Source organism: Cervus elaphus, chromosome 7 (genome assembly GCF_910594005.1).
Source record: "Cervus elaphus chromosome 7, mCerEla1.1, whole genome shotgun sequence".
NCBI lineage: Eukaryota > Metazoa > Chordata > Mammalia > Artiodactyla > Cervidae > Cervus > Cervus elaphus.
This window is the reverse complement of record NC_057821.1, coordinates 29,076,649-29,103,139: the sequence shown is the minus strand read 5'-3', so window position 1 is coordinate 29,103,139 and position 26,491 is coordinate 29,076,649. Positions and strand designations below refer to the sequence as shown.

Genomic DNA, 26,491 nt, shown 5'->3' with positions numbered 1-26,491 from the left:
GAGGGTGCAGACAGGAGGCCATGGGGGCTCATTCTCCTCAAAGTTCCTTCTCTAGTTTCTCTCCTGTGGGTTCTGACCACATCCTGGTCTTGTTCTCCTCCAGGCAGTGACAGTGCCCAGAGCTCTGATGTGTCTCTCACGGTTCCTAAAGGTGAGATTCTGGAGGGTCTAGATTGGAAGGGGGATTGGGGCAGAGGGAACACATTGGGCAGCAGTGATCTTTGAGTGGGACATGTGAGCATTGGGGGCTGTGGAGAATGTGAGTGCTTACATGACTGACCCGAACTGGTTCCTGATTCTTTTCTCTAACAGTGTGAGACAGCTGCCTCGTGGGGACTGAGTGATGCTCGGTCCCACTTTGTGACGTCAGATCCCAGGACCCCTCTTTCTGCAGCTGCATCTGAGTGTGTCTGTGCTCCTCTTAGCATAATGTGAGGAGGTGGGGAGACTGGCCAACCCTGCCCACTGCGCCCCCTCCCAACCCGGACCTGTGTTCTCCCTCAGCCACTGTCCTGCTCCAGCAGAGACGGGGCTGGGCCGTTCAATCCGTGTCTGCTTCATATGCACTGAGTAATGATGTCATATTTCCTTATTGAAAATAAAATCTGTATATATGATTTTGTTCTTTCAAATTAGTGCCATGAAGGGGTATCAGGTAATAAAGCTGAGTATTCGTAAAGTTTGAAAGAGGAAATAAATTGAAACACTGAGAACTTTCCAGATTCATCCCCATGTTTTTGTGCTGAGTCAGCTGCAGGAGGGACAGGAGGAGGCTGTGAGGAGATGAGTGAGGACAGGGCCTGTGCCCAGTGATCAGTGCCTGATGGGCATGCACTGGACTCCCATATGCTGCCCGTGGTCACTTCTGGACTGGGTCCTCTTCTCCATTCCTTTGTCCTTGTCCCTTCAGTGAATCCTTGTCCTGCCAAGCACCTGTGATCATGAACTCAGAAGTCACCTGGGCCTTGTTGTATCTCCAGGACCAGGGGCAGGGTGCGTTTCTTAAACAGTCAGCCTAGGATTAGGCCTTGGACCAATCCTTAGCACCTGTCTTTTTTTTAATGTGTTTATATTTTGCTTATATAGTTATTGCTATTATTGTTGTTGGTGTACTGACTGTTCTATTTCATGTGTAGAGTCCTGGCCTCATTTTTCTCTGGGTGACCCCATCTCTGACAGCAGCAGGGGTCACCTTGCCTGTCATTGTCCCCACAAGTCCGAGAGATCCATGCACACAGGATCTCAGCAATGTCAAGAGAGAAATTTCAGAGGCAGCCAGTTCTTGCCCTCCTTCTAGAGATTTTGCTGGATTCTTCTTTCCAACTTTTCTCCATCTTTTTAAAGGAACCACATGCTGGAACTTACAAAGAGGAGGGACCCAATCGTTTCATATCTTGACTTAATTCTTGCTGGACTTCTCTCTTCTCTGCAATCTGCCCCCTCTTCTGCCCTTACTTCTAAGGCTGCTTGTAGGCTCCCATCTCACCTCATGGATTTAGAAAGCAGAGTCTAATAAAATCACAGCAGGTTGAATATAGGAGCCGGAAGCGAAGGATCTTCTTTCCTGAAGAGATAAAAGAGCCTTGTGTGTGGTGTGCAGGCTGATTGGTGTGGGAGGGAAGGGAGATCAGCCTTTGTGAGTGAACTACAGGCAGCATTGAGGTCAATGCAAATGGATGTTGTGCTGTAACTGCCACGAGACAGCATGTGACCTGAGCTCACATTAATAAAGACACTGTATCTAGAATAGGGAAGTGCTTTACACTAACTATTCATTGAACTGATACTTGTTGTGTGACAGAGACATGACACCATCTTTCAGCATCTAGGAGAACCATGAACTGACAACAGACAAACCTTGTCCACGATGTGCAGTGTGTTCTAGGAGAAGGGGCAGAGCATGTACTATGAGCCTAGAAAGGGAGCGAAGTGTTTCCTGTACAGGTTGGTAAGTGCTCTGAGGAAGGTGACCCAGGGTATAAGTGTGTGGGGGCAGGGGAGGTGGCTGTGTTACTAGACTGGACAGTGGGCCTCATTGAGAAGGTGACCTTTGAGTAAAGATGTGAAGAACATGAAGGAATGTCCACAAGGACATCTAGGGGAGGTTCTCTCCAGGCAGAGGAGCCTCCATTGCAAATGCATGAGGGCAGGAGGGTGTCTGTGTTCAAGGGAGAGCCAGGAGGCAGCTGTGGCTGAAGGAAAAGGAATTGCAACGAGATCCCATGTCCGGCTGGATCCTGTGTGCCTCCAGGATGTTAGAAGGGTGTTGATTTTATCTCAGTAAGCTAAGGAGTTATAGGATGATTGGAAGAGAGGAGGACCTGGTGTGACTGCTCTCTAGAAGCATCAGTCAGGCTGCTGTGCAGAGTCAGGAGGTGAAGGGAGAGGGAGGCGGAGAGGAGCCTCTAGGAAACAGTCCAGGGTCCAGGGTGGGGGTGCTGGTGCTTGTCTGGGCTGTGAGCATGGAAGATGATGGTGAATGAGTGGATTCTTGATCTATTCTGAAAATGTCTTTTACAGCACTTTGTAGTGGATTAAATCTGAGTTATGAGAAAGGGTGAAGGAGTACCACAAAATTTGAGATTTGCAAGTAAGCATGTGGGACGCCTACTGTGGAAATGAGGGGACTCTGGAAGGAGCATATTTGAGAAGGCATGACCATCAGCATTTGGTTTAGGAAAGTGGCAACTGAATTAGGTTTACTAGTCTAGGGTTCAGGTGAGATGACTGGAGAAATAGATGGAATTGGTGACACCATATAAATGATGTTTAAAGCCTTGAGAACAGATGAGGGGACAGATGAGGGGAGAATTGACTCAAGAAGCAGAAGGACGAGGACTGAATCCTGAATCCCCTGCGCTATGGGAACTGATCAGACCACACTCCTGAGCAGACGGCACCATTCTGACACTGCGTCAAGATGGAACATGGAAAGGAGTCCTGAAGGACATGAAGGAATGTCCTTCACCTGCACTCCTCTTAGAGACAGAAGGTCTGGAATAGACTTAGAGCACAGTTGGTGCTGATCTTCAGATCACACATTTCAGAGCAAGAACACAGATCTGGATTCCCACCTGGCCGCGCACCAGCCTCCCCTTACGGCTTGTTCATAATAGATTCCCGGACTCCGTGCCCTACACTCTGAGATGGTGGATCTGGGGAGAGTCCTGAATATTTTGTAACAATCTCTACAAGCAGTCCTGAGCAGACTGGGATCCACTGAAGTTAAAGATCAGAGAATGATTAAGGTGGGGAGGGGTCTTAAACATACATTTCAATGTTTATTTCCTGAGAGCAAAAAGACAAAACATTTGGTGCAAGTTACATGTAGTTTCTGCCATGTGCTATCACCAGGCTGAAAATTTAGGACGTGATTATCAGCTCACCATAGAGTCTCTGAGTTGCTAAGAGAGTAGATCTAAATTTTCTCCACACATGCAGAAGAGGTAATGATGTGACATGATTCAGTTGTCAGATAATGCTATGGTGGTGATTATTTTTCAATACAGAAGTGTATAAAATCAACAGTTGTACACCATAAACTGACTTAATATTGTATATCAATCAAAATAAATAAGAAGGAAAAGTCTCTGAATCCTTGGTCTCTGAGATTTCCCTACATGTATTCTTAGGTAGTTCTGGGTGGGGAAACAAAGATTTGGAAGTGTTCTAAATGGAACAGAGAGAGGCACACTTGTGGTTTGGGGTTTATTTCAGGGAAAACCGCTGACCAGCCCTGAGGCACAGCCGGGAACAGAATCCTCACCCCACCCGGGTCGGGTCCCACACAGGAACCCCTTCCCCGCAGGTGAGCACAGACACCACTGTTCACGCGCTGTCAGCCCTGATGCTGGACAACGGACCCTGTGGCTATGGGTCTTCATGGGACCCATACACATATACTGACATTTTATTGCATGTTAACTTTTTTAATTTAGGCAATGCCAAAGAAAGGCAATACCAAAGAATGTTCAAACTACTGCACAGTAGCACTCATCTCACATGCTAGCAAAGTAATACTCAAAATTCTCCAAGCTAGGCTTCAACAGTATGCAAACCTAGAACTTCCAGATGCATAAGCTGGATTTAGAAAAGGCAGAGGAACCAGAGATCAAAGTGCCAACATCCGTTGGATCATAGAAAAAGCAAGAGAGTTCCAGAAAAACATTTACTTTGGCTTTATTGACTACACCAAAGCCTTTGACTATGTGGATCACAATGAACTGTGGAAAATTCCTCAAGAGATGGGAATACCAGAACACCTTACCTGCCTGCTGAGAAACCGGTATGCAGGTCAAGAGGCAATAATTCGAACCGGACATGGAACAACAGACTGGTTCCAAATTGAGAAAGGAGTACATCAAGGCTATATATTGCCACCCTGCTCATTTAACTTATATGCAGAGTGAAAAGTGAAAGTGAAAGTTGCTCAGTCGTGTCCGACTCTGTGATCCCATGGACTGTCCATGAAATTCTCTAGGCCAGAATACTGGAGTAGGTAGCCTTTCCCATCTCCAGTGGATCTTCCTGACCCAGGAATCAAACCTGAGTCTCCTGCATTGCAGGCGAATTCTTTACCAACTGAGCTATCAGGGAAGCCCTATATCCAGAATACATCATGCAAAATGCTAGGCTGGATGAAGCACAAGCTGGAATCAAGATTGCCAGGAGAAATATCAATAACCACAAATATGCAGATGACAACACCCTTAGGCAGAAAGCAAAGAGGAACTGAGGAGCTTCTTGATGAGAGTGGAAGAGGAGAGTGAAAAACTTGGCTTAAAACTCAACATTCAGAAAAGATCATGGCATCCAGTCCCATCATTTCATGGGAAATAGATAGGGAAACATTGGAAACAGTGACAGACTTTATTTTCTTGGGCTCCAAAATCACTGCAGATGGTGACTGCAGCCATGAAATTAAGACGCTTGCTCCTTGGAAGAAAAGCTATGACCAACGTAGACAGCATATTCCAAAGCAGAGACATTACTTTGCCAACAAAGGTCTGTCTAGTCAACGCTATGGTTTTTCCAGTGACTACTGGAATGTAGGGATGTGAGAGTTGATCCATAAAGAAGGATGAGCACCAGAAAATTGATGTTTTTGAAGTGTGGGGTTGGAGAAGACTCTTGAGAGTCCCTTGGACTACAAGGAGATCCAACCAGTCCACCCTAAAGGAAATCAGTCCTGAATATTCATTGAAAGGACTGATGCTGAAGGTGAAACTCCAATACTTTGGCCACCTCATGTGAACAACTGACTCATTTGAAAAGGTCCTGATGCTGGGCAAGATTGAAGCCAGGAGGAGAAGGGGACAACAGAGGATGAGATACTTGGATGGCATCACCAACTCAATGGACATGAGTTTGAGCAAACTCCGGGAGTTTGTGTTGGACAGGGAAGCCTGCTGTGCTGCAATCCATGGGGTTGCAGAGAGTCGGATATGACTGAACGACCGAACTGAACTTTTGTATTTCTTTGTATATGCATTTTTATGGGTAAAGTATCCAAAAAATTGATCAATTTACATGTGACCCACACAAATGTCTTTAAAAGTACTAAACACCAAGCTATAATCTCTAGTCCATGAGGAGTAAAAATCCAATAGTCTTAGCAGATCTAATGACATGGTAAAAATGCTCATCTTTTTCTTGGCAATTACCAGTTTGGGTCAAGATAAGGTAGTTTACTTGCTTATGCTCACTTTCAATGTCTGTCTGTTTCTTACTGTGAGCTGATAACAAGCATTTCACAAACCAGCACTGGCTCACAGAAGAGATAAAGTATCACAGGTTTAGGTGGACTTGTATTCTCACAACTACCCTGGTGCCAGAAAAATAGCAGGATTGAAAAAAATAGGCCTTGGAGATTCCATTTTGAGTAACATGGTTGGCCTGGTTTTAAAGCGTCCTTGTCCAGTGAAAGCAAATAAAAATAATAGATTAAGTGTAAAAAGCTTCCATAAGTACAGTACCAAGAGAATCAATGTTTAGGCCAAAATATAAATGTGGGAAATATTTCAGAGGGAGAAGTTGTTTTTATCCTCAGGGCATTAGCCAAATCTGAGGAAAATCTTCCCTTTAGTTTTCTCAAGCTTATGAGCTGTAATAGGAAATGTAACCCAGAGCTTATTCATGTGGGGAGCATAGGTGACCTCCCCTCCTTGAAAATTCAGAAACCAAGATTCGTATCCTCATAGAGGATGTGGAGTTTAGAACCATGGAACCTGCTAGTGGGAATATAAAATGGTGTTGGAAAACAAAAATGTTAAAAAAAAAAAAATGTTAAAATGGTGTTGGAAAACAGTCTGGAAGTTCTTCCAAGTTTGAACCTAGTGTTACTCTAGGACTCATAAATTCCGTTCCTAGGTATTTACCTTGGAGAAATGAAAATGGTAGTCTACACTACAATGTTTGTAGCTGACATTCATAGCAGCGTTAATCATGATAGCCAAATAGCAGAAATAACTTAGATCTGCATCCCTTCATGAATGAATTAGTAAAAGTGGTACAAACCTGCATTGGAAAATAATTTGAAAATGAAAAGAAGGAAGTACAGATGCCTAATACATGGATGCCTAGTGTGGCTAAACCTTGAATACATTATGCTCTGCTAAAGAAAACAAGAATAAAAGATCATATTAATTGTTGGCTTTTATTTATAGGGTTTATAAGCAAATCCCTTTAGATAGAAAGTACCTTAGTGTTTGTCTAGAGATGAGGGAAATGTTGGAGGGAAATGTTGAGGGGAAATAGGGGCTGACTGCCCTGGAATAAATTGGTACCTCAATGCGTGCATGTGTGCTCAGTTGCTCATTCATGTCCAGCTCTTTGGGACCCCTTGGACTGTAGCCTGACATGCTCTTCTATCCATGGAATTTTCCAGGCAAGCATACTGGAGTAAATTGCCATTTCCTTCTCTGGGGGATCTTCCCAACCCAGGGATTGAACCCGTGTCTCCTGACTCTCCTGCATTGCAGGCAGATTCTTTACCACTGAGCCACCTGGGAAGTTGGTACCTGGATAACAATATTCTAAAAATGCTTCTGGGTGATGAAAACCTTTCAAAATTGATTGTGGCAATGGTCACACCTCTCTGTGAATATGATATAATTGATTCTTTTCAATGGGTAAATTATATTTCAATATTGTTGGGAAGATCCCCTGGAGAAAGGAATGGCTACCCACACCAGTATTCTGCCCTGGAGAATTCCATGGGCTGTATAGTCCATAGGGTCACAAAGAGTCGGACACGACTGAGCGACGTTCACTTAAAGTTGTTCTAACAAATGCTATGTTGTTGTTGCTCAGTCGCCTAGTCATGTCTCACTCTTTGTGACCCTGTGGGTTGCAGCATGCCAAGCCTCCCTGTCCCTCACCATCTCCTGGAGTTTGCCCAAGTTCATGTTCATTGCATCAGTGATGCCATTCAGTCATCTCATCCTCTGAAGCCCTCTTCTCCTTCTGCCCTCAGTCTTTCCCAACATCAGGGACTTTTCCAATGAGTTGGTTGTTCACATAAGGTGGCCAAAATACTGGAGCTTCAGCTTCAGCATCTGTCCTTCCAATATGTATTCAGAGTTGGCTTCCTTTAAGAGTGACTGTTTGATCTCTTTGCTGTCCAAGGGACTCTCAGGAGTCTTCTGCAGCACCACAGTTCAAAAGCATCAATCCTCTGGCGCTATGCCTTCTTTATGGTCCAGCTCTCACAACCGTACCTGGCCAATGGGAAGACAATAGCCTTAACTATAGAGACCTTTGTTGGCAGAGTGACGTCTCTGCTTTTCAACACACTGTCTAGGACTGTCATAGCTTTCCTGCCAAGAAGTAATCGTATCCTAATTTTATGGATGTAGTCACTATCTGCAGTGATTTTTGAGCCCAAGAAGAGGAAATCTTTCTGTGGAAAGCTCTTAAAGAGATGGGAGTACCAGACCACCTTATCTGTCCCCTGAGAAACCTGTCTGCGGGTCAAGAAGCAAGAATTAGAACGCTGTGTAGAAGAACAGAGTGGCTCAGGATTGAGAAAGGAGTATGACAAGGCGATAACAGAGCTTTCCACAGTTTCTTATGATCCACAGTCAAAGGCTTTAGTGTAGTCGATGAAACAAAGGTAGATGTTTTTCTGAAATTCCCTTGTTTTCTCTGTGATCCAGGGAACATTGGCAATTTGATGTCTGGTTCCTCTACCTTTTCTAAACCCAGTTTGGACATCTGGAAGTTCTTCATTCGCATTATTCTGAAGCCTAGCATGCAAGATTTTAACATGACCTTATTAGCGTGGGTTCTTGCTCCGTTGCTCAGTCATGTCTGTCTCTTTGTGACCCCATGGATTGCAACACACTAGGCTTCCCTGTCCTTCACCATCTCCTGCAGCTTGCACAAACTCATATCCACTGAGTTGGTGATCCATCCAACCATCTCATCGTCTGACATCCCCTTCTCCTCCTGACTTCAATGTTGCCCAGCATCAGGGTCTTTTCTAATGAGTCAGCTCTTTGCAGCAGGTGTCCAAAGTATTGGAGCTTCAGCTTCAGCATCAGTCCTTCCAATGAATATTCAGGGTTGATTTCCTGATTTAATCTGATTTCCTGATTTAATCTCCTTACAGTCCAAGAGACTCTCAAGAGTCTTCTCCAACACCACAGTTCGAAAGCATGAATTCGTTGGCACTCAGCCTTCTTTATAGTCCAACTTTCACATCCCTACATGATTGCTGGAAAAACTATAGCTTTGACTAGACAGACCTTTGTTGGCAAAGTAATGTCTCTGCTTTTGAGTATGCTGTTTAGGTTGGTCATAGCTTCTCTTCCAAGCAGCAAATATCTTTTAATTTCATGGCTGCAGTTACCATCTGCAGTGATACTGGAGCCAGAGAAAATAAAGTCTGTCACTGTTTCCACTGTTTCCCCAACTATCTGTCACGAAGTGATGGGACCAGATGCCATGATCTTAGTTTTTTGAATGTTGAGTTTTAAATCAGCTTTTAACCTTTTCTTTCACCTTCATCACCATGCTCTTTAGTCCCTCTTCACTTTCTGCCATAAGGCTGGTGTCATCTGCATATCTGAGGTTATTGATATTTCTCCCTGCAATCTTGATTCCAGCTTGTGCTTCATCCAGCCTGGAATTTCAGATGACGTACTCTGCATATAAGTTAAATAAGCAGGGTGACAATATACACCCTTAATGTACTTAATTTCCTTAATTTCCTTAAGTACTTAATGTACTTAATTTCCTGATTTGGAATCAATGTCCAATTGTAACTGTTGCTTTTTGGCCTGCATACAGGTTTTGCAGGAGGCAAGTAAGTTGGTCTGATATTCGCATCTCTTTGAGAATTTCCCACAGTTGGTTGTGGTCCACACAGTCAAAGGCTTTAACATTGTCAATGAAGCAGAAGTAGATGTTTATCTGAAATTCTCTTGCTTTTTCTATGATCCAACGGATGTTGGCACTTTGACCTCTGGTTCCTCTGCCTTTTCTAAATCCAGCCTGAACATCTGCATGGGAGATGAGTGCAACTGTCTGATGGTTTGAATGTTCTTTAGTACTGCTCTTCTTGGGAACTGGGATAAGAATTGACTCTTCCAGTCCTGTGGCCACAGCTGGGTCTTCGAGATTTGCTGACATATTGAGTGCAATACTTTGAGAGCATCATCTTTTAGGGTTATGAATAGCTCTCCTGGAACTCCATTGCATCCACTAGCTTTATTGACAGCAGTGCTTCCTAAGGCCTGCTTGACTTCACACTCCAGAAGGTCTGGCTCTGGTGACTGACCACATCATCACGGATATCCAGTTCTTTTTTGTACAGTTCTTCCATGTATTTCTTTCCATATGTTTTTTATCTCTTTTGCTTCCACTAGGTCTCAGCCGTTTCTTTCTTTTATTGTGCCCATCTTTGGGGAAAATGTTCCCTTGATATTTCCAATTTTTTTGAAGAGATCTCTAGTCTTTCCCTTTCTGTTGTTTTCCTCTATTTTTAAGCACTGTTCATTGAAGAAGGCATACTTGTTTCTCCTTGTTATTCTTTGGGACTCTGCATTTAGTTGGGTGTATATTTCCCTTTTTCCCTTGCTTTTCACTTCTTTCTTCAACTGTTTGTAAAGAATCCTCAGATAACCTTTTGCCTTCTTGCTTTTCTTTTTCCTTGGGATGGTTTTGTTCACTGCTCCTGTACAGTATATAGACCATTGTCCCTAGTTCAGGCACACTGTTTACTAGATCTAATCCCTTGAATCTGTTCATCACCTTCACTGCATATTTATAGAGGATTTGATTTAAGTCTTATCTGACTGGCCTAGTGGTTTTCCCGATATCTTTGGTTTAAGCCTGAATTTTGCTATAAGAAGCTCATTATCTGAGCCACAGTCAGCTCCAGGTCTTGTTTTTGCTGACTGTATACAGCTTCTCCATCTTCACCTACAAAGAATATAATCAATTCGATTTCAGTATTGACCATTTGGTGATGTCCATGTGTAATGTTGTCTCTTGTGTTGTTGAAAAGAAAGGTGTTTGCTATGACCAGTGAATTCTCTTGGTAGAATTCAGTTAGCCTTTGCTCTGGTTCATTTTGTACTCCAAGGCCAAACCTGCCTGTTACTCCAGGTGACCCTTGACTTCCTACTTTTGCATTCCAATCCCCAATGACGAATACATTTTTTTGGTGTTAGTTCTAGGAGGTCTTCTAAGTCTTTATAGAACTGATTAATGTCAGCTTCTTCAGTATCAACAGTAGGGCATAGACTTGGATTACCATGATGTTGAATAGCTTGCCTTGGAAACACACCGAGATCATTCTGTCATTTTTGAGGTTGCTCCCAAATATTGCATTTCAGACTCTTTTGTTGCTAATGAGAACTACTCCATTACTTCTATGGGATTCTTGCCCACAGTAGTAGATACAATGGTCATTTGAATTAAATTTGCCCATTCCCACCCATTTAAGTTCACTGCTTCCTAAGATGTTGATGTTTATTCTTACCATCTCCTCCTTGACCATGTCCAATTTACCTTGATTCATAGACCTGATATTCCAGGTTCCTATGCAATACTGTTCTTTGCAGCATCAGAGTTAATTTTCATCCCCTGACATCCACAACTGAGCGTCACTTCTGCTTTGGCCCAGCTGCTTCATTCTTTCTGGGGCTATTAGTAGTTCTCCGCTCTTCCCCTGTAGTATATCGGACACCTTCCAACCAGGGGGACTCATCTTTTGTTGTCCTACCTTTTTGTCTTTTAATACAGTTCATGAGGTTCTCATGGCAAGTATACTGGGGTGGTTTGCCGTTCCCTCCTCAGTGGATCACGTTCTGTCAGAACTCTCCACAGTGACCCATCCGTCTTGGGTGGCCCCACACAGCATGGTTCATACTTCACTTCAGCCCCTCTGCCACAAGTGTTACGGCTCATGTTAAATGAAGCATTGATGCCTGAACCACCATGGCAATTATACAGAAAGTCATGAAAAAACTTAGAGAAGTAGGCATGCTGGTATGAAAACAAAATTGGTAAAAAACAAAAACAAACAAACAAAAAAACAACCCAAGTAACTATTTCTAAAAGGAAAGTGTTTATCAGGCAATAGGGAATGAACAAGTGAGCCATATTAACCTCGCTGTCCTGTGCAGGCAGAGCTGATCTAGGAGATAACACTACAGCAGCAGCGGGGATAACAGGATCCCAGAAAGCAGGGGAAGAGGTGACAGCAAGGCAGGAACAAGGACCAAGTTTTTGCATTAACCAACGATGTCAGGATGGAAGCAGGATATTCTAACTGTCAGGGGTTTATGGAAATGGTTAATAGATCATGATGTTTCTAGACGCAAGGTAGATGGACAGGCAACAGGAGTGTTGCTTAGTATTATATTAATACATCAAAATGAATGAGATGAAGCCTGAGGTCAGCTGCCTAATAAAAAGTTACCATCCCTTATCTAGTTTCCAGACCTAAGCCAATTCTCACACCCAGAACTCACTTGCTGAAGAGAACCTAACTACGCTGAGGACATACCCTGCAATACGGAGCAGTTGTGGTCAACAGTAATTCCCCACATCATTCCATGTGGGTGCCAATGGCCATTGTTCTTATTTCACTCACTGATGAAAGGGAAAATCTAGATCCTTCTAGGTCTATGAATACAAGCCAGATTGGACCCTGATACCTGCCTGCAATCATGAATCCCCAGTATAAGTGAGGCATATGGGGAACAGAAAATAATGTGCATCCTGTCTTAGGGCCATATATATCTCACAGTGTCTCTGTATCTATACATTCTCTTGGTGGCAATTTCTCCACCTAGAGTCACAGCTGTAGACATATTTAGAGTTGGCAAGAACCCGCATGTTGATTTTTGTGTGGGTGTGTGTGTCGAGTAAAAAAACTTCTGGTAAGAAAGGTTTAGTGGAAGACCCTGAAAAAGCCTTCAAAGCTCAACCAAGACAGCGTATTAATAGCAATATTGTGTCCTGGGGATGATGAAAGAAGTTAATGTCATCCTCAAAAACTTAAAGGATGCAACCGTGGTGATCACATCATATAGCAGTTAATTCTCCACTGTGGTTCTTGCAGAAACTGGCACGATAGTTGCCAGTGATAATGAGACAACTGTAACTCTCAACCTGGCTACTTTCTTTTTGTTTCCTACCTTTATGTTTCTACCTATAAAGTTCTCTCTTGTAATTCCAAATAACCTGGAAGACTACACTAGTGTTTGTGGACGTAATTTTGATCTGGATACCTGTGGAGTGAGTCTCAAAACCTTGGACTTGAACTCTCTACTTATTTAAGTCTCTGCATTCCTACCCTTAGTTCTCTGAGAAGCCACGTGGTCAGATGATCCCAAAATCATCCTGTGGTTGGCAGATCTAAGGTGACCCCAGTGTTCCCTTCTCTGGTAGCCATGCCCCTGTATAATACTTACTTTTGGAACATCAGCTGGACTAGTGACTCTCTGGTAACAATCAGGAGATTAATAAATGTACATTTTGGGATTACAGGGAAAAAAAGATATGAGTGACCCGTGGATGCACATTATTTTCTTTCCTCCATATGCCTCACTTATGCTGGGGATTCAGCTGTCTCAGGACAGGCTGTCCAGGCCAAGCTGCGGAAGCAGAGATTCCAGAAGGAGGACAAGTGACCTGCATTCCTTTCCTACCTGAGAAGTTCCTCCTCTAGGTCTCAGCCTCCACAGGCCCTGCCCTCAGACAGGAGGACGAGGAGGAAGAGACCAGCAGGCAGAGATTCCCCTCCTGTCTGGAATGTGAAGGAAACTGTCAGTAAAGAGGACAGTAAGGAAAGTGAAGAGACAAACGCCCCCAAAAAGATACCTGGTGACCCTAACCCTCCCCCGTCAGACCCCATGGCTGGGAAGATGAGGAGGGTGACATCTCCCATCTCCCTGTGCTGCCCCCCACCCCCAGCCCAGCTCTCCCTTCCTCCAGCTCACAGTAATGTCCCAAGAGCCAAGGGTGACACTGTAATTACATCTCTGCTCATCTCAGAACAGACCATCGCGAGCACACACTCCTGGGAATCCTGTTCTCCAGATATGTATTAACTCACTCTGTGCGGCCAAACCCAAGTAAATCTGGTCTGACAGGAAGGAAGCTGGTGTGTGTCTCCCAGGACAGTAAGGCAGGGAGTTCCAGGACTGCTAGGACTTCCCTGGTAGCTCAGATGGTAGACAGTCCGCCCCCCAGTGCAGAGAGTCGGGTTCGATCCCTGGGTTGGGATGATCCCCTGGAGAAGGACATGGAAACCCACTCCAGTATTCTTGCTTGGAGAATCCCATGGACAGAGGAGACTGGAAGGCTACAGTCCATGGGGTCGCAGAGTCAGACACGACTGAGCAACTAACACCTTAACCTTAGGGCGACTCTGCAGCACGAGGTTGTCCAGGCAACCAGGTTCCCGTGAACTTTCCTCTCTGCTCTCCCTGGGACACCGCTCTTGTTGGCATGACCGGAGCACCTAAGACCACATTCATGGTTTGGGAGCAACCAGGAAAAGCAGGGAAGGAGGAAAAGTTTCTTCCCTTGAAAATCAAAATTCAAAAATTTACATGTGCTTCATCATATTGGCCAGAAATTAACCACGAGCACAAGTAGCCTCAGAAACATTGAAGAATGAGTATATTTTACATCTGGGTGACTTTATCTAGAAAAAAATTCTATTCCTATGGAAAATGGAGGATTTCTCCTATACTTAAAAGTTTAAAACCAGCAGTGGAGAATCATTATTATCAGTATCTTAAAATGAACTTGATTTCTATTTTAAAAATAGAATAATCTCAGAATATATTGCTAATTGATAAGAAAGTTGTAGATAGAATGTGTGGGAAATACCACATTATAAAATGGACTCTGTCTCTAGAAGACTATCTGAACTGTAACACTTATCTTGTCCAGGGAGGGAATGTGGAAAAATTTTGGATGGGATGGAGGAGGAAATTTACTTTTCACTGTAATCCTTTATGTCATATGAACTTTTTAGACTTTATGCATGTATGAGTCAGTTGAAGAAACCCCACACTGATTTGCTAATCATTTGTTATGTGGTTACTAGATGTCAGGCTGGGTACTGGGTCTCAGTGAGTGACACACCAAGGGAATCACAGTGGGGCGGAATGACCTGTAAATGCAACATAGTCTATACTTACTTGTTGGGAAACAGCTTCCAGGAGGGAGGGAACCGATGGAGAACCTACTGTGTGTCAGGAGCGGCGCCCCCTGCTGGGGACATGAAGAAAACTGGGGTCTATGCTCTGGTGACCTAAACCTCTCACCCTGATGAGGGGCAGTGCCAGTGCATGACTTCCCTGGACCCCTGCTAATCTCTGTTGTCCTTGTGTGGGAAGTGAGCTGAGGTGGTCGAGAGAGGACCTTGGCCCACGTGGTCCAAAACTTACTGTGACCCCATCGCTTCAGGACTGCTGTGTGGGGGTCAGATGTGCTCTGGAGGGTCAGTGGTGACAAAGCAGGGAGGGCTGAGGCAAGACCATGCTGAGCAGCTTCGACTCCAGAGACCTAGACGCCAGAACTGACGGTTTGTCTGTAACCAGCCCGATGCCAGGACGGTCCTGAAGGCAGCAGATGACAGGATCCAGCACAGGCAAGCCAGGACCAGGACAAGGAGGGGAGACTCTGTGTGACCTTCTCCTCCAGGTAAGAGCCTCGTCAGAGACTCTCCTCACCTTCTTCTTCTGTCAGTGGTGCTGGTTGGGGGAAGGGGGCAGTTTCTAATACTCTAATGTTTCACAGTTTTTAAATCTTGTGATTAGATGAGTTTGCCGCCAATTCACCATTTTGGACTTTATTGAGGCTTTCTATGTTGTATGTTGTGAATTTCTGGACAGTTCCAAACATTCAAACTGAAGCTACATTCTCTCTGTCCTTGGAATAGAATTTGATATATGTCCAAGAGGTTTTCCTTAGTAATTATGTTATTTAGGTATTTTGTATTGATGCTGATTTTTTTATTTTGATATGTCATAGGCTAGAAAAAAGTCACCCAAAGTTTCCTTTTAGCAATGAGTTTCTGCCCATTTTTCTTCTATCCTCATAGTGAGAATACACTATGGGCAAGAATTCATTGCTAAAAGGAAACTATATAAACTTTATATATATATATATATATATATATATATATATAAGATCTTTCCAGGTGGCACTAGTGGTAAAGAACCCACCTGGCAATGTAGAAGACATAGAGACGCAGGATCGATCCCTGGGTCAGGAAGAGTCCTCCTCCCTGGAGGAGGGCATGTGAACCCACTCCAGTATTCTTGCTTGGAGAATCCCACGGACAGAAGAGCCTGGCAGGCTACTGTAGGTCGGGTGGCAAAGAGTAACAGGACTGAACCGACTTTGCATGCACGCATATTGCTTTTCATATTTTGATGTTTTATCCCTGTATGATCCTTAAGGTGAGTTACATCTTAGTTGATGATTATAATCTTTAGTTCCATAAAATAGCCTCTGTTTCATTAACAATTTTTTTTGCCTTGAATCTAACCCTGTTTGATAATAAGATCAAAATCTCAGACTTTTTTCATTTTGGATTTAGTTTATATATCTGCCCAGCTATACCTTAATTTTAAATTTAATGCTTTTAAAAATGTATATTTAAAGCTTAATTTTAGTTTGTCTAGTTCATATCCTCAGGTAATTTCCTTAGAGCTTGTAGTATCAGTAGCATGTTTCAAAGACTTTCAAAGGAGGAAAATGGCTTACTTTCTTTTTGAATACTGTCCATAAATGACACATTGGTGAGCAGAGAATCCTTGGATCATGACCCTTTCTTCAGAACTCTATATTCTACTCTTTGACTCTGACCTTGAAACCGACCACTTGGAAAACCATCTTTTCCTCTCTGTCTTTGGTCTACTGTTAGCGCTCGTGGGCATGTGCAGGTGGTGACGGTGGGAAATCATACCTTTCTCTCAGGAGTTCTCACTGTGACGTCATTATCTCCAGGTACCCCGGAAGAAGTTCCGGGTTGAAAAGCCAATCAGTCCTGCAATCAAATACTGGACAGAGAATTTTCAGATATACTTCTTTCTTCAGAGAAAGGACTCAGAGAATTCAATCATAAAGAAGGGGATTCTCAAACTAGAAACCTTCTTTCTTTCTCTATAATGTGTCCTTAGGTTCTGAGCATGACTGTGACTTCTCAGAGCTCCTTGCTCCTGTGTGTGTCATTCACACCAGGCAGGGACGCTGGGGAGGGAATCTAAATCCAAACCACATGATAGTCTAAGAATGGAACCCAGACTAAAATAGAGTCACAGACAGAGGTCTCCAGATGGTAAAAAGATATTTCATATCTAACAGTGAGGTAAAAAGAACTTTGGGAGAGTATCTCAAAACATTGAGGGTACGAGTATGGCATTTCCTCAAAAAATTAAAAATATAATTACCATATGGTAGCATTCCCACTCTCCAAAGAATTAAAAGCAGAATCTCAAAGAGATCTTTGCACTCTCATGTTCATAGAAGTATTATTCACCACAGATGGGATGTAGGAACAACCCAAACACCCATCGATGGATGAATGGAGAAACAGAATGTGGCATATGCAGATGATGGAATACTATCCAACCTAAAAATGGAAGGAAATTGTGCCACGTACTACATCATGGTTGAACCTCGAGGACATTAGGGTAAGTGAAATAAGCCAGTCACAAAGAGACAAGTAATATATGATTCCATGTATATGAGGTCTCTAAAGTAGTCAAATCCATAGGAACAGAAAGTGGATTAGTGGTTGCCAGGGTTTGAGAGGAGGGGAAATGAGGAGCTGCTGTTTAATGGGTATAGAATTTCAGTTTTTAAAAACGGAGACGTTCTGGAAATCAATTGCATAGTTATTTAAATATACTTAACATTAATGATTAATGATTAACTGACTCATTGGAAAAGACCCTGATGCTGGGAAGATTGAAGGCAGGAGGAGAAGGGGATGAGAGAGGGCGAGATGGCTTGACCACATCACCAACTCGATGGCCATGAGTCTGAGCAATTTCGGGAATTGGTGATGGACAGGGAAGCCTGGCGTGCTGCAGTCCATGGGATTGCAAGGAGTCGGACATGACTGATCGACTGAACTGAATTGAACATTAATGAATTATACATTTAAAAATAGTAAAGATGGTAAATGTCATTTTTTTTACCACAATGAAAATTTTTTTAACAATTTAAAGAATACCAAGAGAATGAATCTCAAAGAGGTATCTTTGAGAGTGGAGAGAAACAGTGTGGTTTAGGACGTAGTTTAACAACAAGTGGGATGCCCAACTGCTGCTGCTGCTAAGTCGCTTTAGTCGTGTCTGACTCTGTGCGACCCCATAGACAGCAGCCACCAGGCTCCCCCCGTCCCTGGAATTCTCCAGGCAAGAATAGTGGAGTGGCTGAAGTTTGCAACTTTCCTGTGAAGGTCCGTTACTCACAGGTCAGCACTTCTGTTTAAAGAGGAAGGTCTTCGTGTGACTAATATATCCAAATTCTTTATTCTGATTTCAAAACCATAAACCTATCCCCAGATTTGCCCAGTTATAGTGATCCCAGGCCTTATCGTTTCCCTCTCATGTCTCATCCCACTGCCTGAGGCCTTGAATTTTCTGTGTTTATACTCTCTAGAAATGGTTGCTAATAGTCTGAGCACAAGGTCAAAAGCAGCCTCTGTCCTGGCCCCCTGAGGAGTCTCCCACCATTGTCATAAAGTCCTTAAAACCTATGGGACAAATCTCATTTGGTATCTTTTGTGATGCCATACCTTTGTCTCCTCGTCCCCACAGTGAGGATCATCCTGAATTCCCAGACAGCCAGTGGCTACCTCTCAGTGTCTCCAAATGGGAAGAGTATGATGTTCACTGGCTTGCGGATGAACAAATACCAGTGTGGTCAGCGATTTGATCCGGAACCCGGGGTGCTGGGCAGTAAGGGCTTCATATGGGGCAAAGTGTACTGGGAAGTGAAAGTAGACAGGATCTGCTGGGAAGCAGAGGAGGAAGAAGAAGCAATGAGATATAGGGCTGGAAGAAGAGGCATGTTTGGCAGTAGAGATCTCGGTGGAAATACAGGCATCACTGGTGGGTATCATTCCCCTGGATATAGAGAGGAGGATGAGGAGTTGGAGGAAGAATGGTCTCAGGAAAGTGGAATATGGCCAAAATTCTGCCTGCTGGGGGTGGCAAGAGAGTCAGTGGTGAGAAGGGGATTTCTCAACTTCACCCCCGAGGAGGGGTTCTGGACTCTGCAGCTGTCCTCAGCTGGGGTGTCATATGCACCAGCCCTGAGCCCTTCCAGATCCTGTCCTACTGCCCCCAGCAGATTGGAGTTGCTCTGGATCATGATGGTGGGAAGGTAACCTTTACCAATGCCAGACTCAAGAGATCATCTATGAATTCTCATCTGCCTTCACTGGGAGAATTTTCCCTTTCCTGTGACTTAACTGCAAGAGGGCCAAACTTACACTGAGACCCTGAGAGAAGGCCTCCTGGCACAGCCCCAGGTTTTCTCATTTATCCTTTGTTACTTTTCATCATTCCCAGCTCTCTGCCTCAGCTGGATCATCCCACTTGGTTTCTGAAAGCACTCAGATGACTAGAGCCTTACGGCAGAGTTAGGAGTCTCTTGTCCTCACTACTTTGTCTCTATAATGAAGATGGGAACAGTTGATCTTCTTTCTCTAAGGGGAATGGCTGGAGGGTCTTTAAAGTACTTATTAAAATGTGTGTAAACTATTAATTAATCACTTCTGTTGCCTTTGATTTGGTTCTTCATCTGCTCCTGAGACAAATGTATGAGAACGAGTGACTGTACCTAGAATTTCAGCCCCTGCCACAAACAGTAATTGATGACAACATCCATACCGATATTTCTAAAGCACCTTTTCTGTCCCATAATTCCTCCTGTCATCCCTCTAAGCAGCTGAGGAAACAGCAAATATTTGGCAATTCGTACCTGTTTCACATTTGATATGCTATGAGATTTGAGATATCTGGTGTGAGAATTCCTTTATCTGCTGTGTTCTGATAATTTTCGCAATAGGAAGGGGCGAGGGGAAGCCATGTGAGGTTCAGGTGTATGTGAGTTTTTGGAAATCATTTGGTTCTGAAGTAAATTTTATATTAACTGTGTTTTGACATAGTACAAATAGATACTTAGCTTAATATTAAATTAGCAGTCTTACCTACAAGCAGCAGAAAACAAATTTGGCTAATTTTAGAAAACAAGAAAATTGTTCAACATCACTGGGGCATGTGGAGTGCAAAGAGAGAGGGATACCTGTGCCTGCCTGCTTGGAAATTCTGTAGGCGGGTCCACGTGACCCCCACATGGCTGGGAGCTGCAGTGAGAGGGGGAGGAGGTGAAGGAGTCAGCGGGGCTTGAGAGGATCATAGGGATTGTCAGCATATAAACAGAACACATGCATGAGTCCAAGCGAGTGGAGAGTGGATATGATCTGGTTGGGAGCAGAGGGTGAAGAAGTAATTATTATAGGTGGGAGTGGAGCCAGAGGCATGTTTGGCAGTAGCTATCCCGGTGGATTCACAGACCCAGCTGATGAGTATAGTTCTCCTGGATAGAGAAATGAGAATGAAGAGTTGAGGAGGGAATGGGCTCAGGAAATTCGTGGATGGAACAGCCCCTAGTTCTTCATGGAACTAACTCCTAAATCAAAATCTGGCAAGTGCAGAGTATAGGATGCCTGCCTGTGCCCCAGCAACAACAACAAAAGATTAGGGAAGTATGTTTTCAGCTTCTGTAATAAGACATGGTCTCATCAAGACTCATGTAATCCAGCATTCTCAAGGCATGGGAGCAGAGTCTAGGTGCCAAAGAACTTCCCATACTTAAACTCCTGGGCTCAAGATGTGAGAAATTTGCTCTGATAGCTCAGTTATTTAAGAATGTTTTGTTGAAGGACTTCCTTGGCGGTACAGTGGGTAGGAATCCCCCTGCCAATGCAGGGAACATTTGTTATGATCCCTTATCCAGAAAGATTCCACATGCCACAGAGCACCTGATCCCATGTGCTGCAACTGCTGAAGCTCCTGGTCCCAGAGTCTGTGCTCTGCAACAAGAGAAGCCGTGGCAACGAGAGGCCTGTGCTCTGCAACTAGAGAGTAGCCCTCTAGCTCTCTGAAAGTAGAGGAAGCCCACGTGCAGCAAAGAAGACCCAGCTGAAAGATAAAAATTAATTACTTTTTAAAAAAAAAAAAACCTTTCCCACTGAAGAGAGATTGCTTTCCCCTGCCAGGAATAAGCCTTTGATATGCAAACTAACCAACCCAGAGCCCTCCCTCCCCTGTCTGGCCTTTGCACCCTAAGAGGCAATATTACTCCGCCTCTGTGACCTCGGGGTTACCCTGGGGCTCAGTCAGTAAAGAATCCACCTGCAATGTAGGAGGCCACCCCCAATGCAGGAGACCACCTGCAACACAGGAGACCCAGGTTTGATCCCTAGAAATGGCAATCCACTCCAGGATTCTTGCCTGGGAAATCCTATGGACAGAGGAGCCTGGCAGGCTACAGCCGCCAGGGTTGCAAGCGTCAGACATGACTCAGCAACTAAGCCACCACCAAAACCAATGATCTCAGGTCCAGGTACCAGACAACTGAAGACCACCTCTAACCCAAAGCCAGCTGAAATTATTCATACCAGCCAATTCTAATCTGTTTACCCTGCCCTACCTTGACTTTCCCAAGGAGACCCACTAAAGCTCCTAGCCTTTACCTTCTTTTCATCTTTGCCTAGCTGACAGATTTTAATTTTTCTTTCCATTTTTCCTTTCAAATTCTGATTTTTCCCATTTACTAATAATAAATTACTTGGTATTTGCATTTCTTCTTTTCCAAACTGTTTTCTTATAATCTTTATTTTTCACTTGCAATGTAAGAATTTTAAAATATTGAATTTAAGGAAGAAGAAAAATCAGCCTCCTGACCCCAGGGAACAGGTGTGACACTCACAGCAGGACCTCAGTGTTATTTGAAGCGAGCCTGGTGCTCACAGCTAGGCCGTGTAGTTCTCTTTGGAATAAACTATTTTATAAAATGCCAATATCAAACAAGGATACACTGAAACCATAATAAAGTGACACAAGACAAGACTTTGCACAATTTTGTTTAAGAGCAGAGAACACAGGGCACAGTGCAACTCACACAGTATGAACATCCCCCGTCCTGGGTAACATGAGTGACGGCTGCTTCTTTACCAACTGCTGCTCTACCCTTGCTCTAGCCTGCCCTCCTTATAGATAAGACTGATTAGGACACCCAGCCATGTAACTGACCGTGCTTCCTGGCAATACTCAATTTAGAGTAAACCTTTCTTTTATCCAACCGAAGTCCAAAGTCTGCAATAACACATTCTTTCTTATACTTTCATTCTAAAATGCCCTGTGATTTCCCAGTTGGGTGCCCTCCTTTGCTGTATCAGTAGGAAACACAGTGTGTTCAACTAGGTGTGTTCCTGGTGGTCTCTGGCTGAAAAATATTGACACATGCTAACCTTTTGTCTGTCAGATTTTTTAAGTGTCTTTGAACTTGACTATGGACATGTGTTTGCATGGCTGTGAGTTTGTGGTGCCATAGAAAGTTTTATTTTTTCTTGGTGGTTTTTTTTATCTTTGGATCAGGCTTAGAAAATTCTTCATTCTACAACAGTGAAAATTCTATGTATATTTTCATTTAAGTAGAGTCGATGAGGAGAATGGTGTCCAAGGGTGAAAGGAAGCAAAAAGCTGAAACAGGGGGCAGGTACCACACACCATGGAGAGGAATAACAGGTAAAGAATTTTAAGGTGGTGGAATTATAGGGTTTACATCCTCTGCTTTGTATTTCATAATTATGTAAGAGCTACAGGGTATTTTATAATGGGGTATTCAATAAATACTTTCTAGTGGCTAAGTGAAAACATAAGTACTTGCTTATGTTTACCAGGTTAGCAAAAATGACATCAAGAGTCTCAATGTAATATAGACCAAAATTGACTCCAATGATGGGTGTTTTTGAGAACTGATGAAGTTATAGATTATATTTTGGTTACTATCTGTGCACTCTAGATGTTAAAGAAAATGAAAGCATTAGTTGCTCTATCATATCCGACTCTTTGCAACCCTCTGCGCTGTAGCCTGCCAGGCTCCTCTGTCCTTGGAATTCTCCAGTCAAGATGACTGGAGTGAGTAGCCATTCCCTTCTCCAGGGGATCTTCCCAACCTAGGAATGGAACCCAGGTCTCCTGCATTGCAGGCAGATTAAATTTTCTGGCCTTCTGTACTTTAAGGTGATGTCTACATAAGTATACATAAATAAATGTATAAAGATAATTTCAGTGTACTTTAATCTATGAGTCATACGGTATCTCGGGAGAATGAAAACTAAAATATTTAGATATGTTCTGCCAAATATGGTAGCTACTAGGCATGTGTGTGTGTGTTAGTCACTCAGCCGTGTCCAATTCTTTGTGACCCCATGCACTGTAGCCCACCAGGCTCCTCTGTCTTTGAAATTTTCCAGGCAAAATTGCTGAAGTGAGTAGCTATTCCCTTCTCCAGGGGATCTTCCCAACCCAGGGGTGGAACCCAGGTCTCCTGCACTGCAGGAGGATGATTTACCATCTGAGCCACCAGGAAAGCCCACTAGCCACATATGGCTATTTAAATTTCAATGATATTAAATAAAAATTCAACTCGGTGACATTAGCCACATTTCAAGTGCTCAATAGCTCAGTAGCTAGCACCTACCCCATGGAAAGTGCAGACCTAGAACTTTGAGTAGCACTATTATTTTTGCTATTTGGGGCTTCAAATAAGGTGCATTAGACCCATTTAAAACCAAAGGGCCAATATGATTTCTCACACAGATTACATTTCTGTCTGGGATATGGATCCATATTAAGCTGGTACCAACAAATTCATTATTGAACTCATATGCTGAGTACATCATGAGAAACTCTGGGCTGGATGAAGCACAAGCTGGAATCAAGATTGTGAGGAGAAATATCAATAACCTCAGATATGCAGATGACACCACCCTTATAGCAGAAAGCAAAGAAGAACTAAAGAGCCTCTTGATGAAAGTGAAAGAGGAGAGTGAAAAAGTTGGCGTAAAGCTCAATATTCAGAAAACTAAGATCATGGCATCTGGTCCCATCACTTCATGGCAAATAGATGGGGAAACAGTGGCAGACTTTATTTTGGGGGGCTCGAAAACCACTGCAGATGTTGATTGCCGCCATGAAATTAAAAGACGCTTGCTCCTCAGAAGAAAAGTTTATGACCAACCTAGACAGCATATTTAAAAGCAGAGACATTACTTTCCCAACAAAGGTCCATCTAGTCAAGGCTATGGTTTTTCCAGTAGTCATGTATGGATGGTAGAGTTGGTCTATAAAGAAAGCTGAGCACCAAAGAATTGATGCTTTTGAACTGTGGTGTGGGAAAAGACTCTTGAGAGTCCCTTGCACTGCAAGGAGATCCAACCAGTCCATCCTAAAGGAGATCAGTCCTGAATATTCATTGGAAGGACTGATGTTGAAGCTGAAACTCCAACACTTTGGCCACCTCATGTGAAGAGATGACTTATTTGAAAAGACCCTGAGGCTGGGAAAGATTGAAGGCAGGAGGAGAAGGGGATGACAGAGGATGAGATGGTTGGATGGCATCACCGATTCAGTGGACATGAGTTTGAGTAAACTCCGGGAGTTGGTGATGGACAGGAAGCCCTGGCGTGCTACTGCAGTCCATGGGGTTGCAAAGTCGGACACGACTGAGTGACTGAACTGAACTGAAATGAACAAATTCAAAATGGGTCATGAATGAATTTCTCTCTTGTCTTCAGGCACAAACTGTTCCCTCCCAAAAGGGGAAACACCTGTCATGCAACTCTCTGTCTGTATGGAGACATTCTGGCATCAGATTTCTAGGAGTAAGTTCTCTTTTAGGAGAGCCAAGAGGCAGAGCCCTAATAAGTAAAGGTTTGGGAGTCAGGGAGTCCAGTTCAGGAAGAGGTATTCTCAGAACTGAGGAGAAGGCAAAGAGGTGGGTGCCAGCTTGTGGTGGCGGTTTAGTCGGTAAGTCATGTCCAACTCTTGTGACCCAATGGACTGTAGCCTTCCAGGTTTCTCTGTCCATGGGCTTTTCCAGGCAAGAATACCTAAGTGGGTTGCCATTTCCTTCTCCAGGGTACCTTCCTGACTCAGGAATCGAGCCTGGGTCTCCTGCATGGCAGGCAGATTCTTTACAGACTGAGCTACAAGGGAAGCCGCCAGCTTGTAGTCTCCCTGCTTCACTCAGAACAGAAGTTCTCAAAGTGTGGTCTATGGAACCCTTGAAGTCTCTGAGACCCAGTTATGGGTCAAAACTACTTTCATAACATTACCAAAAATTTATTCACCTTTTTTTAAGTTTATTTATTTTAATTTTTTTATTTTGGCTATATTGGGTCTTCACTGAGGCATTGGGGCTTTCACCAGTTGCAGAGCACGGGCTTTAGAGTGTATGGGCTCAGGAGTTGCCCTGTGGCATGTGGGATCCTAGGTCCCCAACAGAGACTGAACTCACGTCCCCTGTCATTGGAAGGTAGATTAGTAACCACTGCTCTACCAGGGAAGCCCCTATCTTTTTCACTGTGCTGACATTTGCTCTGAGGTAAACTTAACAGAAATGGGGGCTATTTCACCAAACAGCAATAGGAGTTATTGTATTCTTCACCACCATTCAGTTGCAGAATAGAAAAGCAAGTTTCACTGAAAAATATCCAGGTTGTAGTATTAAAAATTATTCAGTTGCTACAGCCACCATTCTCAAGTCCACATTTGAGAATATCTGATAGGATGAACTGGGAAATACACATAAAGTCCTTCTGCTACATTCTAAAGTACCATGTCCCAAGGAAAATAATTTTTCTGAGTTGACTTAGCTTCTTTTTTTATGGAATGCCATTTTCACTTTGAGAATGAAGAACAGGAAAACTGATTGTTTACATTTAGTTATTTTGGCATAATGACTGGGAGCTTCTCCCTTCCAGAATATCAACTGACATTATTTTCTGCCAATGATAAAATGCAAGCTCTCATGAGAAAATTAATCTTGACAGCTTCCCAGTACCGACACACTTTTGCAGTGTCAACTGTGGTGATATTAACAAATGTGATTGTTTGATAATCTTAAATGTTAACACTTTAAAATCTATACAACTTGGTGAAACAATACGCTACTTAAAAAAATCACACATTAGTACAATATTCACTCAATGTACAGGACAGACCTTGGATTCCTGTGCAACAGATTTGGAAATATTCAGTGATAGTTATGGGTTATCACTGAAAAATAACCTTTAAGAAGCTACCACTTGTGTAGTTTTAGTGTTGTATCAAAGTGGGAACCACAATTATCTGAAAACTTTATTCAACATGCTTCCGTTACCTATTTTTGTGAGGCGGGATTTTTTCATATACTCAATCAAAAAGATTAAACACAGAGGCAGATATGCAAAGTCTTCAGTCTTCTAATGAGACATACAAGAAAAGAATGGAAACTTTTGAAAGAATGTATAATCTAGAAAGATCACTTCTCACTATACTGTTTTATTTTGAAAATAGTGATTTTCCATAAAAATATCTTTTCATGTAATGGGTTATTAAATATAATAGTTGAATCAATAGATTTCTGTTTCTATTTCTAATACAGTAAATGTTCACAGATATATCACACATAAATGGTATTGTCTTTTAAGTCCAAGGTCCTAAGCCCATAGACAGATTCTGAAATCAAGTTTTCTAAACTGCTGACTTACCCAGTCCCTGGGCCAGGACTCTGGGGGACAGTGTAACACGGTTCTCCAGGCAGGAGTAGCAGTGTCAGGGCAAAGTTCCAGGTCCCAAGCAAGGCGATCAGAATCTTAGGTCAGAAGGTGATGTCTGGGGACAGGGAGGTAAGTGTCGAGTCGGGAGAGGGGTTCCCCACCTCGCTGGAG

General features: G+C 43.3%; 2 protein-coding genes and 1 long non-coding RNA gene across 28 annotated transcripts in view; 2 read left to right on the top strand and 1 right to left on the bottom strand.

Annotated features, from left to right (window-relative positions):
* LOC122697341 (BOLA class I histocompatibility antigen, alpha chain BL3-7) overlaps nt 1–26,491 on the top strand; it is a 256,855-nt gene that overhangs the window by 187,520 nt on the left and 42,844 nt on the right. For 6 of the 26 annotated variants that reach the window (XM_043908102.1, XM_043908079.1, XM_043908087.1 and 3 more), the window contains exon 7: nt 104–151. The exons of 13 other annotated variants lie outside the window; for them this stretch is intronic. In XM_043908102.1, coding sequence (XP_043764037.1) covers nt 104–151 — 48 coding nt within the window. Of the gene's footprint in view, nt 1–103; nt 241–312; nt 618–26,491 lie in introns of those variants that run through there. 7 more of the 26 variants (XR_006342050.1, XM_043908097.1, XM_043908098.1 and 4 more) reach the window with 3 other exon arrangements.
* LOC122697345 (BOLA class I histocompatibility antigen, alpha chain BL3-7-like) overlaps nt 1–26,491 on the top strand; it is a 101,343-nt gene that overhangs the window by 40,867 nt on the left and 33,985 nt on the right. Inside the window, exon 7 of the mRNA XM_043908111.1 lies at nt 104–151. The gene's annotated coding sequence lies outside the window, so the exon portion shown is untranslated. The remainder of the gene's footprint in view (nt 1–103; nt 152–26,491) is intronic.
* Nucleotides 744–26,491, bottom strand: LOC122697348. The gene is made up of 3 exons (XR_006342053.1): nt 26,312–26,491; nt 16,442–16,535; nt 744–1,564 (listed from the first exon to the last, which is right to left on the bottom strand). It is a non-coding gene; the product is annotated as an uncharacterized LOC122697348 (long non-coding RNA).